This window comes from Cydia amplana, chromosome 1, assembly GCF_948474715.1.
Source record: "Cydia amplana chromosome 1, ilCydAmpl1.1, whole genome shotgun sequence".
Taxonomy (NCBI): domain Eukaryota; kingdom Metazoa; phylum Arthropoda; class Insecta; order Lepidoptera; family Tortricidae; genus Cydia; species Cydia amplana.
In genome coordinates, this window is record NC_086069.1 from 8,149,011 (window position 1) to 8,168,059 (window position 19,049).

General features: G+C 39.3%; 2 protein-coding genes across 3 annotated transcripts in view; both read right to left on the minus strand.

Moving 5' to 3' along the window:
• The window catches only part of LOC134647290 (ovalbumin-related protein X-like), a 283,884-nt gene that overhangs the window by 66,984 nt on the left and 197,851 nt on the right, over positions 1-19,049 (minus strand). The window lies entirely within an intron of this gene.
• Positions 1-19,049, minus strand: part of LOC134663192 (golgin subfamily A member 5) — a 379,694-nt gene that overhangs the window by 501 nt on the left and 360,144 nt on the right. The window contains exons 2-9 of one of the 2 annotated variants that reach the window (XM_063519582.1): positions 18,901-18,952; positions 18,350-18,747; positions 17,876-18,034; positions 16,882-17,095; positions 16,174-16,449; positions 15,458-15,650; positions 11,910-12,182; positions 815-994 (exon numbers count right to left, since the gene is read on the minus strand). In XM_063519582.1, coding sequence (XP_063375652.1) covers positions 815-994; positions 11,910-12,182; positions 15,458-15,650; positions 16,174-16,449; positions 16,882-17,095; positions 17,876-18,034; positions 18,350-18,728 — 1,674 coding nt within the window. In that variant the 5' untranslated portion in view covers positions 18,729-18,747; positions 18,901-18,952. Of the gene's footprint in view, positions 1-814; positions 995-11,909; positions 12,183-15,457; positions 15,651-16,173; positions 16,450-16,881; positions 17,096-17,851; positions 18,035-18,349; positions 18,748-18,900; positions 18,953-19,049 lie in introns of both variants that reach the window. The other variant, XM_063519574.1, reaches the window with a different exon arrangement.

Here is a 19,049-nt window from a genome sequence, read left to right on the forward strand (position 1 = left end):
TTTCTAGGTAAAAGTGACTAGCAGCGCAGTGACGTCTGCGATCGATGCTTCTTTTAAGCTTAGAATAAATTTAAAAGTGGAAAAATTACTGTCTTTGGTGAGACTTGAACTCACGGCCTCTGGAACTCTCGAACTCTGGCCTTGACCCATATGGTGGAAAGATTTGCTGGCTATGGATGAGGTCTTGGTGGCTCACATAGCAGAGCGCTGGAGTATCGATCCAGAGGCCGTGAGTTCAAGTCTCACCCAAGACAGTAATTTTTCCACTTTTAAATTTATTCTAAGCTTAAAAGTGACTAGGTAAATAACTGCATTCGCTCGGTCACTAGTAAGAAGGGAGCGCTTATCCTGTTAGTTGTACTACTTAGCGCCACTTGCACCATTTCACTAACCCGGGATTAACCGGTTAAATCAGGAGTTACCATGGTTACTAGTACATTTTGACATTAGGTTAACGGTTTAACTGCTTAACCCTGAGTTAGAGGGGTGGTGCAAGTCCTCCAGGAACAGAAAGTTGAATTCTCATAATGTTGAATTATCGAAATGTTGGATTCTCAAAATGTTGAATAATGTTTTCACGGATATCACTGATATCAGACTAAATCAATAGGTAGGTAGGTTAGGTTCGTTAGGTAGCTTCAGATGCCCGAAGGGCAAACCGCCTAGAAATAGGAGCCCCGCGAAGCGGGGCTCCGTCTAGTTAATTTCAAGTCAAAGTCAACATTTCAGGATTTCAACATTTTAGGAATTCAACTTTCTGTTCCTGGACGGTGCAAGTGGGCCTTAAGGGGCTAAAAGAAACTAGTTCACCCACCATATAGAACAGCACGAACATCCTGAACACCGGGTACCGGAACATGTGTCCGATCTTCGCCGACAGTCCGCCGAAGAAGCCCGAGTGCCGCGCGCGGCGGGAGCGCTCCTCGTGCTGGAGTTGCACCACGCTGTGCGAGTTTCTAGCTCGGAGGGCCGATAACTCTGACTTGTATTTACACTGGAATTTAGTTTAATTAATTCATAATCATGATACATCCTTTTATCCAATCCGAGATTCTAATGTTAATCTAATGTTCTAGAATACGTCTAGTCAATAATCGAACGAGCGAGCGAAGCGAAGCGAAGTTCTTACATTCGACTTTGAACACACGGCTGGCTAGGGGCACGTCCCGGCATTTCAATGTTTTTAAGGTGACGGTAGAGGTGGGTAAATTTTCAGATTCTGTCAATTTACCCCATTTCACACACAAGCGCACTTCACGCACACTACCTCACTTTACTGGGACAGGTCATTGACCCATCAAGTTTTTTTAAGATAGCGTTTTGAGTTTAGTGTTAACCACTGACCTCTTTTGAGGAACAGAAACTCTAAAAACGTTCCATTGAAAGAAGAAAGAGAAACAATACATTAAATCTTGCTCTCCTTGTCTGTTCATGTCACACGTGACGTATTTAAATTCTAATTTAATTCATTTGATTGTTAACTATTTTCTGCATATTATGGCTTTGTCGAGATACGCGTTTTGTAAAGTTAAACCGAATAAACCCAGATGTCATTAAGTCAGATGTAAAATGTTATTTACTACTCTATACGGTTATTCATAAGGCGAAAAATCAATTCAATTAAAAATTTAAATAAATAAAGTTTCGGCAGGGTGGAAATTTAATTAAGGCCGACAAAATAAAATTTAATAATATATGTCGGCTGATGTACCCCTAAGATCTTTACAGATTTACTTGTACGAGTATCGTATATTCGCTATTTATTTTGCTATTAAATTTATAAAATTAAAATAAATAATTAAATATTATACTGGCATTCCACCGCTATTATTTCAGTGCTGAACTGATTATCTTCGATCGTAGCCTTGATGATGTAGTTGTACTTACACTTACGGCGGTAGGAGCGGCAATGAACCCCGCGCAGCGTAGAACGAGAGGTGCGTTGGGATAAGTGCATATACATATAATTCTTCGTGCGTCTGTCTGTCTGTCCGTCCGTCTGTCACAGTCTATTTTCTCCGAAACTACTGGACCAATTCAGTTGAAATTTGGCACACATATGTAAATTTGGCACACAAATGTAAATGTGACCCAAAGATGGACGTGTAACGTAAATAAAATGTATTTTAGAGAATTTGAAATACGATAGCCATTTTTGGGGGGGGGGGGGGGGGGGTAAATGAAAAAATTAAAAAATATGTTTTTTAAACTATATAGTGTTACATATCAAATAAAAGCTCATTGTAAGAATCTCAAAGATATTTTTTTTTATAATTTTAGGATTAATAGTTCAGCAGTTATTCATGAAAATAGGCAAAAAATGATCATTCTCCGCCCACTTTCTCCGAAACAACTGGATCTAAAATTTTGAAAAAAATACACAAAGTAGTTCTTTACCTATATATGTCAGGAAAATCTATAAGAAATGTGCAGTCAAGCGTGAGACGGACTTAATATACGGAACCCTTAGAATGCGAGTCCGACTCGCACTTGTTTTTGTTTAGCTCTTATTAGGTTTAAGGAGTTTTATGAGTGAAAAAAGAAGTTTTTTGTTTTATGTGCCCGCGTTATTGCCGATCGATTGTGTTTTAAACGATAATTAGACAAAAAAACTTGTTTTTCACCCAACGAATATAGATCCCCATGACACATCTTCCAAGTCGCCTTTGGATAGGCTTAATTTTAAAAATAATTGAAATAATGTTCTATATCATTCATACTTGCAAAAAAAGACTAAAAATAATTTACGTGACCAATGCTTATTATTAGTAAATATCTTACAATTTAATATCTGATATATCACACGATACAAAAAAATGGCCGCAAAGTTAAAAGTTTATTTATTTACGTTACTAGTCCATCTTTGGATCACCGACTCTTTGTCATATGTGAAAAATGTGTACCAAATTTCAATTGAATTAGTCTATTAGGGGTAGACACACGAGTGATCTTAAAAGGGATTTTTTTCTTGAATGATTTGTATGTACTTACCCCAACGCACCTCACGTTCCACGCGGCGCAGCGTAATCAGTAAGTACCTAATAATTAGTGTCCGACCGAAACACAAATTTCTGTATATATAAATATTGTTGTCCTACTTGCCCCCCAACTTTTGGTCTTTGTCACATAGTTTAGTTTCATAATACGAAGTACTATTTCGTATGTTTCGGCCAGGCCGAAAGATTCGGCCGTTTTTTGGCCGAAACCGAAACTACGGCCGAAACATGATTTTATGGCCGAAACTGGCCGAAACCGAAACCGAAACCGAATCTTCGGTCGGACACTACGAATAATCACAATGGTCTTAAGTACCACAGACCCTACTGTCGCTTAAGTCCTTTATGACAATCTCTGCTTATTAGAACTTATAAAAAAAAGAAACCGAGTAATTATATCCAACTACCGAACCTGCTTACAAATTTTCTCGAGATATTTGAGAAATGTGATATGCAAAGGAGAACATTCGAACAAACGAAAGTATTTTTGCCCAAGCTGAAACGGAGACCTTCGCCTACGCTCGGTCAGTGATGGTTTAGGTACAGTCAGCTGCAGGTCACCCCTGCATAGAAGATTGTATGCAGGGGTGGTACCTTTTCTCTGCAGCTGACTGTACACCTATAAAACATTGTTGTACCTGCTGCAATTTTATACCGGTACCGTACTTTATATTTCAACAGGTATAGTACCTTCAAAACGAAGCGGTATTGATAAATAATAACGGTACCGTACCGCCTACAAATAATAATAATAATTCAGCCTATATACAGGGTGGTCCAAACCTTGACGTCCAAAAATTTTTTTTTAGATTCCTCACGTCGTGGGCTATCAGAATATACCCCATGTATGTTAGCCGATTTTTCGTAGTTATCGAGTTATGATTTTTTTTTACTTTTAACTTTTCATATGAAATTCCGGGGTTCCCATACAGAGTGGCTAAAAAATAACTGCATTTCCGTTGCCAGGGAGGTTTTGGGATTATACTGAGCAACTTTTACAATGGGGCCAACCCCGAAATCGCGAAAAAAAATTACCCTTCCATAGAAAATGGACTAGCCAAAATGTATAAAAAGCCAATTTTTTTTTCGCGATTTCGGGGTTGGTCCCATAATAAAAGTTGCTCAGTATAATCCCAACACCTCCGTGGCAACGGAATGCAGTTATTTTTCAGCCACTCTGTATGGGAACCCCGGAATTTCATAGGAATAAGAATAAGAATAGAATAAGAATAAGAATTGTTTATTGCCACATACATGAACATAAAATAGGGTTAGAATTACTTACATAATAAAATAAAACAAAAGTGAGAAGATCTTTGTATTAGGCAAAGGGTTCCAGTCTCAGCGTGTGCCGGGCCTAGGTGCCCGGCGCTGGTTTTCAGACCGGTCCCAGACTAAGGACGGTCGGAGAATATTACCTACATAGGAAAAGTTAAAAGCTTAAAAAATCATAACTTGAAAAGTACGAAAAATCGGCTAACATACATATGGGGTACATTATGATAGCCCACGATTTTTGGACGTCACGGTTTGGACCACCCTGTATAGACAATAATCTCAACGCTAGCCCAATGCGGATTGGGGACTTCACACACAGCTTTGAATTTCTTCGCAAATGTATGCACTACGAGTATGCAGGTTTCCTCACGATGTTTCCTCCTTCACCGAAAAGCTAGTGGTAAATATCAAATGATATTTCGTACATAAGTTCCGAAAAACTCATTGGTACGAGCCAGGATACCAATGAGTTTTTCCTTACCGCTTATACCGTAAAGAAATAATGCAGTCTCTGCTTTGCACGATTATTGTGTGGACATAATTCTTATAATCACCGAAACATACATACCTCTACGCACAGAATGTCATTGAAATAAAACATTGTTTTTTATAGTAAATTAATATAACATTCGATTTATACACATAACAATAAGCAGGCCAGGCCGCAGCGATATTGGCCTGTAAGCTTCATCTCGGTCTCCAAATCCGCAAAACTCGCTGGTACTAAATGCTGGTCTTGCCGTTATTAATTATCTTGATTCTTGAAGATTATCAGAACAGCACGTTACGTAATCGCATACATAGACGGAACGAACGTCAACAAAGTACTGCAAGTCTTTAGGTATTAAACGAATTACGCTTCGTATTAATAGATGAGTAATATTTAAATGAACATATAATATTCTCTAACATAAATACAAGATTACAATTAATTGACATCAAAAGTCATTGACGTACAGAAGTCATATACATTTTTATAATGACGCAAAATTGATACCAGCATAATGAAAATCAATCCCAATCAGTAAAACGAGTCTTTAAACTTTTTTCATTTTAAGCGGGTTTTGAAGGAACAAGTTACTTAAATTCGATTGTAATCGTATTGTTTTTGGATAATTTACTGCTGTTTTCGACCGTTACGACCCGTAAATAACAACAACTCACATTTAAAATTTGACTGGAGCTCGACGTGATTATATTTATTTACCCTATTTTATGAAATACAATTTATCTACTGGTATACATTTTCGTATGCGTATATGATGAAATGTCTTTATTAATGTCAAAAACGAGCTATGACGACGTACACGTCTGCTTCAATGCAAGGCCAACGGCCATCTGACTCGAAGAAGAGTTTTGAGTGATGTCGTAAATGTATGGAAATTATACGAAAGTTTACATTTGGGATTGAATTTCTGTGTTGTATTTGTGAGTAAAAATATAAGTAGATAATAATCTGGTAGTTTAGTTATCTAGCCTTCAAAATCCCACAACAACTCAATTACTGTCAAAGACAAAACTGTAATGCGTCTTGCTCAAACGGAACTCCATATTTTGATTTTTGGACACTTTTAGTGTCGATTTGTAGAGAATTACAGGAAATAAAAAAAAATATGGCGTGAAGAGCCGGTACACGGCTTCTTCATGAACAGATTTACGTATAATTTAATGCAGTTATTAATCATTCATTGAACAAATTGATTGCACAAAGTGAGGTCTAAATCGAAAACGTCATATACCGTCCCCTTAAGCTGAACTTTCAGAGGATAGTTTGATACTCAATAACTTAAGTAAATTTGTTCTAATTTAAATGAAATTGGGTGAAAGTATAGTCGAGGGCATTATATTTTAGTCATTAAATTTTGAGCTGGCTTGAACAAGAGGTTATTGAGCTAGAAGAGCTTAAAATGCTAAAAAGCCATTTGTGAGGGGTCTTGCTATTCTGGTCATTTTAATTGCAAGAAAGTATGGTCGAGTTTGGTATCAAATGAAAGTGCTCGGTTTACACATTTATAATATTGTTTTTTTAAAGTTTTTTTTTGAAAATTATGACAATTTTGGAATCCAAGATGGCGGCCATGCACTGTCATTAAATCGTAATGGATATCATTTTAGGTTTTAGGGGGCGCAGATTTCGAAAATGATGATCATTTTGGATTCCAAAATGGCGGCCATGCACTCCATGCAGTATGTCATAAAAGTCGTCATGGATATAGTTTTATAGGTTTTAGGAGGCGCAGATTTCGAAAATGATGACCATTTTGGATTCCAAGATGGCGGCCATCCAGTATGTCATAAAAGTCGTCATGGATGTCATTTTATAGGTATTAGGGGGCGCAGATTCCGAAAATGATGACCATTTTGGATTCCAAAATGGCGGCCAAGCAGTATGTCATTAAAGTCGTCATGGATGTCGTTTTATAGGTTTTGAGGGGCGCAGATTTCGAAAATGATGACCATTTTGGATTCCAAAATGGCGGCCATGCACTATGTCTTAAAAGTCGTCATGGATGTCGTTTTATATGTTTTAGGGGGCACAGATTTCGAAAATGATGACCATTTTAGATTCCAAGATGGCGGCCATGCACTATGTCATAAAAGTCGTCATGGATGTCGTTTTATAGGTTTTAGGGGGCGCAGATTTCGAAAATGATGACCATTTTAGATTCCAAGATGGCGGCCATGCAGTATGTCATAAAAGTCGTCATGGATGTCGTTTTATAGGTTATAGGGGGCTCAGATTTCGAAAATGATGACTATTTTGGAATCCAACATGGCGGCCATGCACTATGTCATAAAAGTCGTCATGGATGTCGTTTTATAGGTTTTAGGGGGCGCAGATTTTGAAAATGATGAGCATTTTGGAATCCAAAATGGCGGCCATGCAGTATGTCATAAAAGTCGTCATGGATATCGTTTTATAGGTTTTAGGGGACGCAGGTTTCGAAAATGATGACCATTTTGGATTCTAAGATGGCGGCCATCCAGTATGTCATAAAAGTCGTCATGGATGTCGTTTTATAGGTATTAGGGGGCGCAGATTCCGAAAATGATGACCATTTTGGATTCCAAAATGGCGGCCATGCAGTATGTCATTAAAGTCGTCATGGATGTCGTTTTATAGGTTTTGAGGGGCGCAGATTTCGAAAATGATGACCATTTTGGATTCCAAAATGGCAGCCATGCACTATGTCATAAAAGTCGTCATGGATGTCGTTTTATATGTTTTAGGGGGCACAGATTTCGAAAATGATGACCATTTTAGATTCCAAGATGGCAGCCATGCACTATGTCATAAAAGTCGTCATGGATGTCGTTTTATAGGTTTTAGGGGGCGCAGATTTCGAAAATGATGACCATTTTAGATTCCAAGATGGCGGCCATGCAGTATGTCATAAAAGTCGTCATGGATGTCGTTTTATAGGTTATAGCGGGCTCAGATTTCGAGAATGATGACTATTTTGGAATCCAAGATGGCGGCCATGCACTATGTCATAAAAGTCGTCATGGATGTCGTTTTATAGGTTTTAGGGGGCGCAGATTTCGAAAATGATGACCATTTTGGAATCCAAAATGGCGGCCATGCAGTATGTCATAAAAGTCGTCATGGATATCGTTTTATAGGTTTTAGGGGGCGCAGGTTTCGAAAATGATAGACATTTTGGATTCTAAGATGGCGGCCATCCAGTATGTCATAAAAGTCGTCATGGATGTCGTTTTATAGGTATTAGGGGGCGCAGATTCCAAAAATGATGACCATTTTGGATCCCAAAATGGCGGCCATGCAGTATGTCATTAAAGTCGTCATGGATGTCGTTTTATAGGTTTTGAGGGGCGCAGATTTCGAAAATGATGACCATTTTGGATTCCAAAATGGCGGCCATGCACTATGTCATAAAAGTCGTCATGGATGTCGTTTTATATGTTTTAGGGGGCACAGATTTCGAAAATGATGACCATTTTAGATTCCAAGATGGCGGCCATGCACTATGTCATAAAAGTCGTCATGGATGTCGTTTTATAGGTTTTAGGGGGCGCAGATTTCGAAAATGATGACCATTTTAGATTCCAAGATGGCGGCCATGCAGTATGTCATAAAAGTCGTCATGGATGTCGTTTTATAGGTTATAGGGGGCTCAGATTTCGAAAATGATGACTATTTTAGATTCCAAAATATCGGCCATGCACTATGTCATAAAAGTCGTCATGGATGTCGTTTTACAGGTTTTAGGGGGCGCAGATTTCGAAAATGATGACCATTTTGAATTCCAAGATGGCTGCCATGCAGTATGTCATAAAAGTCGTCATGGATATCGTTTTATAGGTTATAGGGGGCTCAGATTTCGAAAATGATGACTATTTTGGAATCCAAGATGGCGGCCATGCACTATGTCATAAAAGTCGTCATGGATGTCGTTTTATAGATTTTAGGGGGCGCAGTTTTCGAAAATGATGACTATTTTGGAATCCAAGATGGCGGCCATGCACTATGTCATAAAAGTCGTCATGGATGTCGTTTTATAGGTTTTAGGGGGCGCAAATTTCGAAAATGATGACTATTTTGGATTCCAAGATGGCGGCCATGCAGTATGTCATAAAAGTCGTCATGGGTGTCGTTTTATAGGTCATGGTCATCATTTTCGAAATCTGCGCACCTGTTTCAAATAAGATATAGATGCATCCTAGTAAGTCAACAACATCTATATCTACTATCGAAATGTACTTTTGATAGTAGTAGTACGAAATGTAATCTGAAAGGAATCAAGTAATGCATTCCTGTAATGAGGAATCGACATTGATTCCAATTACTAGTAATTGTAATATTCGAGAAATTGATTCCTGATTCCTCAAATGGAATTGTACTTAGTAATTCGGTATTGTTACATTACAAAGTACCTAATCTGGGAATCGGTAATCATATTAAAAAGTAATTTCAAGTAATCGTGGAATCAGGATTCAATTACGAAATGCCCATCTCGGACTAAGTAGCACTGCATTCAATTGATCTTTTTGACGAACCGCGAGTTCTCAGTTCGGGGCGAACTACTAGTACGTTACATTTTAATTTTATTTTGATTTTCTTTTACTGTACGCTAAGAATATAGAGTTAACCCCTTACTTCATGTCATAAATAAAAAGTATTTGTTTAAAAATGAACTTTAATAGTTGCTATATAGGGCTGCGCATGAGGTAAAGGGTTAAGTAGATACCTAAGTTTAAGTTACCTATCAACTACCTAGCTTGCAAATACATAAAGGAGCCTCGTCTGCCAACAAACCACTCTGTGGTTTGGCAGAAGAATATATGTAATTAGTTATAAGAAAGATCTCTGAATAAACGTTTTATTTATTTATTTATTTTTTTAGATAATCCTTCGTTAAAAATTCTTAACCAATGTTAAGCATTTTTAACCTGGCTCTACCCTGACCTAACAGATATGTTTTATCAATTTATTTAGTAAAGCCACAGAATTAGTAATAGTATTATCATACAGAACGGACCGCCCCGCCCCGACTCGGATTACCTCGCCCGCGACTGGCCGCGACATGAATGTGTGCGGAAGTCGCTCTACTGAGATTTCGTCAGGATTCCGTCAGAAACTCAATGACGCGTGTACAGACGTGCCGCGCACACATATAGAAAGCACTCAAACTAATCACGCGCGGTAAGTCTCCCGGGTTAGATGGACTTACAGTTGAACACATCAGATACGGAGGCCCCGCACTGTCGCATATGCTGGCCATACTGTTTACGGCAATAATTAGAACCGGTCATTTGCCGCAGGACTTGACAGATACCGTTATTGTACCTATCTGTAAAAATAGGAGGAAAAATGTCGCAAGTGCCAGTAATTACCGACCGATAGCTCTGGCAAATATAATAGCCAGACTACTGGAAAGGGTGTTGCATCAGCTCGCAGCTCCATATTTATACAGTGCCGATAACCAGCTTGGGTTTAAGAGTGACGTCTCAACAACCTCGGCTATATATGCCTTTAAGCAGATAATAGGCTACTATAAATCTAGAAAAACGCCTGTATACGCCTGCTTCCTAGATCTTAGCAAAGCCTTCGACAGGGTTGACCACCAACTGCTGTGGAATAAATTACATGAACGGAAAACGCCCACACCTATTGCTAAGGTACTGGAGAAGTGGTATTCCCAGCAGAAGAACGTCGTAAGATGGAAATCTACTCTGTCCACAGCTAGCGGACTAAACTGTGGCGTAAGGCAAGGTGGGAGTATGTCCCCGGCACTCTTCAGCGTCTACATGGATGAGCTTTCGCAGGCTCTGACAAGGACCGGGGTCGGATGTTCCATCAATGGCACAATGACTAACCACATAGCGTATGCGGACGATATGGTCCTACTAGCGCCATCCGTGGGAGCTATGCGTGAATTACTCGCAGAATGCGAGAGGTACGCCAGGCAGCATAATATGACGTACAATGCTGACAAGTCGGAGTTTATGCTTATGGAGGCGGCGCATATGCCCGTACACATACCACCGCTGCTACTTGATGGGGTTCAATTGCGTCAAGTGCACGAGGTCAAATATCTTGGCCATATTCTACTATCCAGTTTAAAAGATCAGGATGACATAGAAAGGCAAAGGCGAGCTACTGCGGTACGGGCGAATATGCTGGCTAGAAGATTCGCCAAGTGTAGTAATGAGGTAAAAAGGCAGCTGTTCCTCAGTTACTGTACAAGCGTCTACACTGTGGAGCTATGGGCAGACTACACCTGCGCGGCGATCAGAGACTTCCGCGTGCAGTACAACAACGCATGGCGAGCGCTGTTCCGTCTGCCGAGCTGGTGCAGCGCGAGCGCCATGTTCGCGGAGGGGCGCGCGCCGGGCTGGGACGCGCTGCTGCGCGCAAGGAGCGCCACCGCCAGAAAGGCGATCTACTTCTCCTCCAACACGCTACTGTCGGCGGTCAGAGAGTGGGACGCCAGTCCGCTGCACGAGCGATGGAGGGCCTACCACAAGCCTGTCGTATCGGGGTCGGGGTGAAAAAATTGCTATCCACCTACGGGAATGCCAATATTGTGGTAATTTTATCAAACCTTATCAATGCAAGCATTCTCACGCTTTCTATAAGGAAACGTGACCAAATATCAAAGTATTGGGACTGGAATAGCCCATTTCCCTTAACCTCGTGAGGCCCACCATACAAAGTTTTCCTATTTTTAAATTGAACCTTGTTGCATAGTACATTAGGGTGACTCGTTTGCTTTAGTCATAGACTAGGAATCCTCTAGACGGAGTTTAGAGCAATTATTTCATGAAACCGATGCTGCCAAAAATACTGGGGTGCGGGGGACGAGGTGAGCGAGTCCCGTGCCGTGATTGGTCCGTTCAAAGACACGGACGTCACACATAGACACTTTGACTCTAAAATGGAGTAAAACTACCGTATATTTGTGACAGAGGGGGTAGCGCTACTATGCTCAGTCTGGAGGATGTCTTGTCTGTGGCTTTAATAAACAATGAAACAAAAGAAATGCTACCTTATTTAGATTTTGAACGGCTCAAATTAGATTGAAACAGACTGTACATTGTAATGCACGTTGGGCCTTACGAGGTTCAAACTACGTAACCTACAAGTCAAATGTAAAGCATCTTCTAACTAACCTCTAACTTCTCCATTTGTATCCTCAGCATATTATTATCCGCCAGCAACGAGTCAATCTTCCCCTGCCTCTGTACCAAAGTCTGCGTCAGATAATGTATCTTCTCATTGTCTATGCTCGCCTGGTCATCGTAGTCGGCGACGTTGAGGGCGCTAGTGTCAGCGCTGTGCGCAGCTATCTCTTTCAGACGGGATATCTCGTTGTCCTTTTCACGCAGCGCCGTGTGGAGGGAGACAAGCGTTTCATTCGTTTCGGATTGGAGGGTTTTTAGCTCCTGAAAGAGAGTGGATTTAAAAAAAAAACCGGCCAAGTGCGAGTCGGACTCGCGCACGGAGGGCTCCGCACCATCAACAAAAAATAGAGCAAAACAAGCAAAAAAACGGTCACCCATCCAAGTACTGACCCCGCCCGACGTTGCTTAACTTCGGTCAAAAATCGCGTTTGTTGTATGGGAGCCCCACTTAAATCTTTATTTTATTCTGTTTTTAGTATTTGTTGTTATAGCGGCAACAAAAATACATCATCTGTGAAAATTTCAAATGTCTAGCTATCACGGTTCGTGAGATACAGCCTGGTGACAGACGGACGGACGGACAGCGGAGTCTTAGTAATAGGGTCCCGTTTTTACCCTTTGGGTACGGAACCCTAAAAAGTAAGTAAATTATATGACCATAAAACCTGTGAGAGAGAAACCAACAGACACCATGGGAATCCAGTGAAGGCCCCGTTTTTGCAAATGTTGGCTAGGAGCACTAAAATCACTACATAGTATAAAACAAAGTCGCTTCCCGCTGTATGTCTGTCTGTCTGTAATGTATGCTTAGATCTTTAAAACTACGCAACGGATCTTGATGCCGTTTTTTTTAATAGATAGAGTGATTCAAGACGAAGGTTTTTGTATAATGTGTTAACCTGTGCGAAGCCGGGGCGGGACGCTAGTTAATAATAACATTATTACAAAAACAATATTTAACACCATTTGTAAATGTAGGCTGGCTTATTTTCTCTATGTGTTTAAGACCGTGTTTTCTAGTTAGATTTTTATCTTTAACTATATTCTCAATTACGATTTACCCTTTTGTCTTCCGAAGGTTTGCCTATTTTAATTTTTTTCCTGACGTCATTTTTTCGCCCACAGTGTTAACTGACAGTCCGTAAACCTTATTACAAAAGGCATAAGGTCGACTGATGGACAGTTGAATTTAAAACATTATTAGGTACCAATGGATTAAATGGATCAACTTTTAATTTTGTTTCAATATTTTCATTTATTTTATTTAATATTTTTTTAGGTTTAAGAGTGTTGCAGTTTATACAAATATTCAGCCAAGAGTCACTGCCCTAGACTTGCACTTAGGTTACACATACATATTCGTATGGAGTGATGCAAGCTACTAGTTTTACTGATTATACATTAGCGAAAAGGCTTCTATACCTCAATGATATTATATAACCATAGATAGATTATACTCATACTTGAGGAGCACAAAAAATATTTCTATATTTATTTCTGTGCCTACGAAGAAATCTGTTATCTTTGATTAATTTTCTCATTCCATCCACTCGTTGTTAAACATAAGGTCGTCTCTTTCTCTTTCGGTGTGCGGGAGCTCGTTAGCGCGTGCACATTTCTCGCTTGTCCAGCCGCGTCTAAAGGCGACTTGTCCAATTTGTCACAAGGTAAGCGCTTCAATTTTGGAACGCTTATAACTAGGGATGTACCGACTAGTCGCCGACTAGTCGGGAAAGCCGACTATCCGGCCACATTTGCAGTCGGCGATTAGTCGGCGACTAGTCGGCAAAACGGGCCGATTAGTCGGCCGATTATTAATGACAGAAAGCAGGACATAAATAAAATAAAAAGCCAATATTAATCAAATGTTACATGCCCATTTTACTCAAATACGTATTTAGGCTACAAAATGAGCTTGCGTTAATATTAAACTGTGTCATCATCATCATCATATCAGCCCTTTATCGCCCACTGCTGAGCATAGGCCTCTCTTCTAGTACGCCACTTGTCCCTCATTGTGTTCATATTAAACTCATGTACTTATAGGTAATTATGTGGGTGTATTGTCGCAGTAGCACAGAACAACTTTCAGTTGATAATGTTGATATTGTAAGCGCGACGACGCAAGGAGCAAAAAAAATGTTTTTCTAATGCACCCGAACTTGAATAAATCTACTACAGTTGCCATGCGAATGTAATCTTTATCGGAAAGTAACGATTATGAATTTGGCCGACTAGCCGAGTAGTCGGCCGACTAATCGGCCATCCGAGCGCCGATTAGTCGGCCAAAACCATAGTCGGTACAATCACTACTTATAACCTATCTTCAGTTATAAATCATTGCTATACCCAGAGATGCGATTTATTTGAAATACTTCTATTTAAAATGCAAATACAAAATGCAAAATACCTATTTTGTATTTTGCATTTAAATGCCTTTTAGTAAAAAACATTTTGTATTTTATTTGAAATACTTTTCGAGATGTATTTTGCATTTTTAATATTCATTTCAAAATGCAAAATACTTTGCGATTAAGTTTAGCCAACATTACCAGTCAAACAAAATGAAATGAACGAATGACGCTTGTATTGCCGAATTTGACCGATAGAGGCGCCTGCTAGCCATGCGCGCCCTTTTTAGGGTTCCGTACCCAAAGGGTAAAAACGGGACCCTATTACTAAAACTCCGCTGTCCGTCCGTCCGTCCGTCCGTCTGTCACCAGGCTGTATCTCACGAACCGTGATAGCTAGACAGTTGAAATTTTCACAGATGATGTATTTCTGTTGCCACTATAACAACAAATACTAAAAACAGAATAAAATAAAGATTTAAGTGGGGCTCCCATACAACAAACGTGATTTTTGACCGAAGTTAAGCAAGGTCGGGCGGGGACAGTACTTGGATGGGTGACCGTTTTTTTGCTTGCTTTGCTCTATTTTTTGTTGATGGTGCGGAACCCTCCGTGCGCGAGTTCGACTCGCACTTGGCCGGTTTTTTTTCTTCTTTGGTCAGAGTGCGCGCCTGCGCCTTATAGCCGTTTAGACTCGCGGCTCGGCTCGCGGCGCGTCTCGTGGCTCGCCTCGACACACTCGGCTTCGGCTTGTGAATTGGTTATAAACCTTATGCCGTGCCGTTAGTGTTTAAATTATATTAGCTCGACGAGCTTGCGAGCCACGAGACGAGTCGCGAGCCCATTACACTCGCGTATCGTCTCGTGGCTCGCGCGAGAGTCTAAACCGGTTATTATGACCAAAATGTCATGCATAAGGTGCCATGTTATTAGACGTTTTTGTTCGGCTCGGCATCTCTATTTCTCACGATAAATACCTAAAATAAATAAAAATATCCGAGATTTGGTCAAAAGGTATTTTATTTAGAAAAAGTATTTTGAAAATACCTATTTTGCATTTAGCATTTGAAATACAAAACGCAAAACTATTTAGTATTTTGCATTTGAAATAGTAAATCTGAAAAACATTTTGCATTTTGTATTTAAATGCTTTTTTAAAACCATTTTGTACATCTCTGGCTATACCTTAGTAAGCGCAGCAACCTGCGAGTCGGCGCGCGTCTTGAGAGTCCGTTCGTCTTTGAGCGCGTCCCGCAGCGCGGCGACGACGCGCTCCGCGGCGCCGCAGCGCGACTCAAGCGCCTCGACGTGTCGCTTCGTCTCGATGCTCTCGTGTCGTACGCTTGCCACTAACTCCGTTAGTTCTTCTCGCTCCGCCCTGACGATTAGTATTGGTGGAATTTTTAACACAAATACCAAACTCGGTTAGTAAACAAAATATTTGAATCGTTAAGTTATTTGTATATGTAGGTGAAACTACGTTCGTTTTTCACCTCATATCAAAATTGGGTACTTTCCTCTATTTAAAATAGATTATTTTACACCGTGCATGAAATAAAGCACTAGATAATTCTTAGAAAAACATAGATAGAAGTTGTTTTTAAACACAATTTCTATTCAATAAATCAGATAGAAATATAAAAAGTAGGCGAGTTAACCGTGACGTCACTACACTCGTTTTCATATAAATTCCATATTGTCAAATCGTTTTGACAGTTCTAAAACAGAAGCTGATTTTACTAGTAGGAAAGTACACAATAGTGGCTACCAACAGAACAGACTCCGCTACTGAAAACAGCAAAACCCTATCTGTCATGCAATTGTTTCAGTTTTGACTTGACTCCTCATTACAAAAAAGAAAATAATTTATGTTCAGAATATTCATTAACAATGAAACTCACTTTAACACTTCCAACTGCTCAATCAAAATCTTAGTATCCTCAGTCAAATTGAGCCCCTGTTGCAACTGTTTTATTTCCTTATCTTTCGCGGCGAGCGTACCCTTGACCCTGGACTTGTAGGCCTCCCAGTCAGCCTCGAGCCTTCTACACTCGGCCGTAGTTTTTTCCAAGTTAGATTGGAGTTCGTCGATAGTCGTTTGTGCGTGTTTCAGATCTTTCTCGGATTTCATTTGGTGGGACTCGTGTTCGGAAGCTTCTTTGTTGAGCTGTCTTACACTGGAAATAAAGTTGTTATATACATTTTAAAACTTGAGGGCAAATTGTGCAGGGAGTAAATTTTAGATAAACATTTTAAGACTCTTCCTGACCACAGAATAAATAATAGTACTAGGTACAGAAGATTCACTCTCTAACAAAACGCGTCTATTACGACAGATATGACCGCTAGATGGCGCAAGCGCGGGCCGTCGTCAACTCGAGGGGAACCTCCTGAGACCCAGACAAAGTCGTTTTGCTTTTGAATTTGGAACTCTTAGGGCCACTTGCACTTCTTGGGGTTAACCGGATAAACCTGGAGTTACCATGGTTACCAGTACAATTTGACACTGGGTTAAAGGTTTAACTGGTTAACCCCGCGTTAGTGGGATATTTAATAAAAGTCCAGAATATATTTGTGGACTATGTAACAAAAATTTGTATAACACTAACAGTTCTTCCAACTCCTTATTTCTATTCTTCATCAGCTCAATTTCCAACTCCAGCTGTTTACATTGCAGCTTCTGCCTTTCCACCTCTGTGACGGTTAGCTCATGTATTTTAATTTTCAACTCCTCAAACTGTGCAGAAAGGGACAACTTGTCCACTTGGTTTTGCTGACTCACTTGCTCTGCTGTTTTAAGCTTCACTGTGGCTTTTGATAGTTCTGAAACATAAAGAAATGTCATGTTAAGTGTATTAGGATAAACAATTAAGACGTATCTGTTCCAATATTGTAGCCATCCTCAAGCTTTAGGCTTTTGCAGCCTTTTAGTTTGAGGATGGCACTGGCAGTATGGTCTTTAGATCACAGACTACTTATAAGAACAAATGAAAAGAACTCTCTCTGATTACTAGTAATTTTCATGAAATTTTCTTCCTCCAAGTTTATACCATTACCTTACCATACTAACTATGAACTACCTCAGGAGTCTGCAAACTTTTGAGAAGAGCCAATCGCATTATGATTGCTGCAAATGTTGTTTCTAGTGGTCTAAAAGTGGTTTTACCAGTGGTTTTAGTGGTTTTAGTGGTTTTGAGTGGTCAAATATTCATGTTTTTAGTGACTTGAAGAACCACAATTGTACTTACAAATATCCACATGTATAGTTCGTTTTTTTAGCATTAGAAAGAAGGTAAGCGATCTTGACATGTCTTTTAATTGAAAACGCTTTTTAAAAATCAGTAACTTATACTTATGAAAGCAGAAGAATATAAATGATCGTAATACATTCATAATTGTTACATATTTGCCGTGACTTATTTTTAAAACATGTTTTTCAATTAAAACACACATCAAGATTGTTTACCTTTTTTCTAATGCGAAAAAAAACGAACTATAGCTTGCAAACCATGGTTTGCCGAGTCCAGAACTACCTAGCTACTAAACTACCCAAACCATACAAACTAGTTACTACTATACCTTGTTCACTAACTACATCATTACCATCCTCGGTCTGTCCCAGTCTGTCAAGCAACTGTGACACCTCTTTGTGCACAACATTGAGTTCATTTTTCAATACAGTGTTTTCAACTATTACATCATTCATATTATAGGCATAGTTTGGTTGATACATTAGTTCTCTCTTTGTTGGTAAGCTTGATCCTGAAATAATAGTGATAAAATTACAAAAAACTTAAAACAGCATAGTAACTTGCCTTATAATAGTTATAGTTATAATAAATAAGTATTGCCATGTGGCTACACCTGTATGTTATAATTTTCTGTATGAAGTAAGTGATTGATTAAATTAATTGATAGGGTTTTGTTAACTTTAATTAAACATACTTCCTACTTAGTATTAGTGTCTATACTTGAAATATTAAAGTAATTAGTACTGCAGTAGTACTAGACAATACTAACTGTACAGTAACACACTAATATTGTAAAAATAATTAAGATCAATTTAATATTTCTCACTTCTGTGTCTGATTCCATAATATTCACTAGGCATAGTCCCACCAACTAAAGTTCCAGGACCATTGTCATAAGTTGATTTAGGCAGTGCCTTCATAGTCATAGTTCTCCTGGGAAGATCTTTTTTATAGTCATTTTCTAACGGTTTAGAAGTCAGCATTATTTTTCTAGCACCATAATTTGGTTTTACTTCATTCACTGATGGTGTCCTTGATGTTGGAAATCGTGTTTTCGGACTTGCTGATCTGTTTCCAATAGGTGCGGGAAACTCCTCTTCATGTCTCCTCCTAGGGCCATTGCTTCGTAGAGCGGCACCAGTCTGCTCGTCTAAGTTGTTGAGTAGCGTCTCCGCTTTACCAGCGAGGTCGGCGAGCCAAGCCATTTTAAATATCTACACATGTCTGAAATAAAATAATAATTGTTGAGAATACAGTAGCGCAGCTTATAAACAAGACTAAGTTTGCAAAGGCAAGTTAACATTTTTCTAATTAATACTAAAATCTATAAGAATACTTTCACATTATTTTAAAATAAAACAGGTTATCATTACTTACAAGTATAAACTATAATTAAAATGCATGTCAAATTTAATAAATTTCCTTTCTACTTTTTCCATCCATCCATAATCCAAAATCAAAATACGAATGACGTTTGTTGACATTTTACACGTAAACACGCCACAGACTATACGGAAAGAATCCCT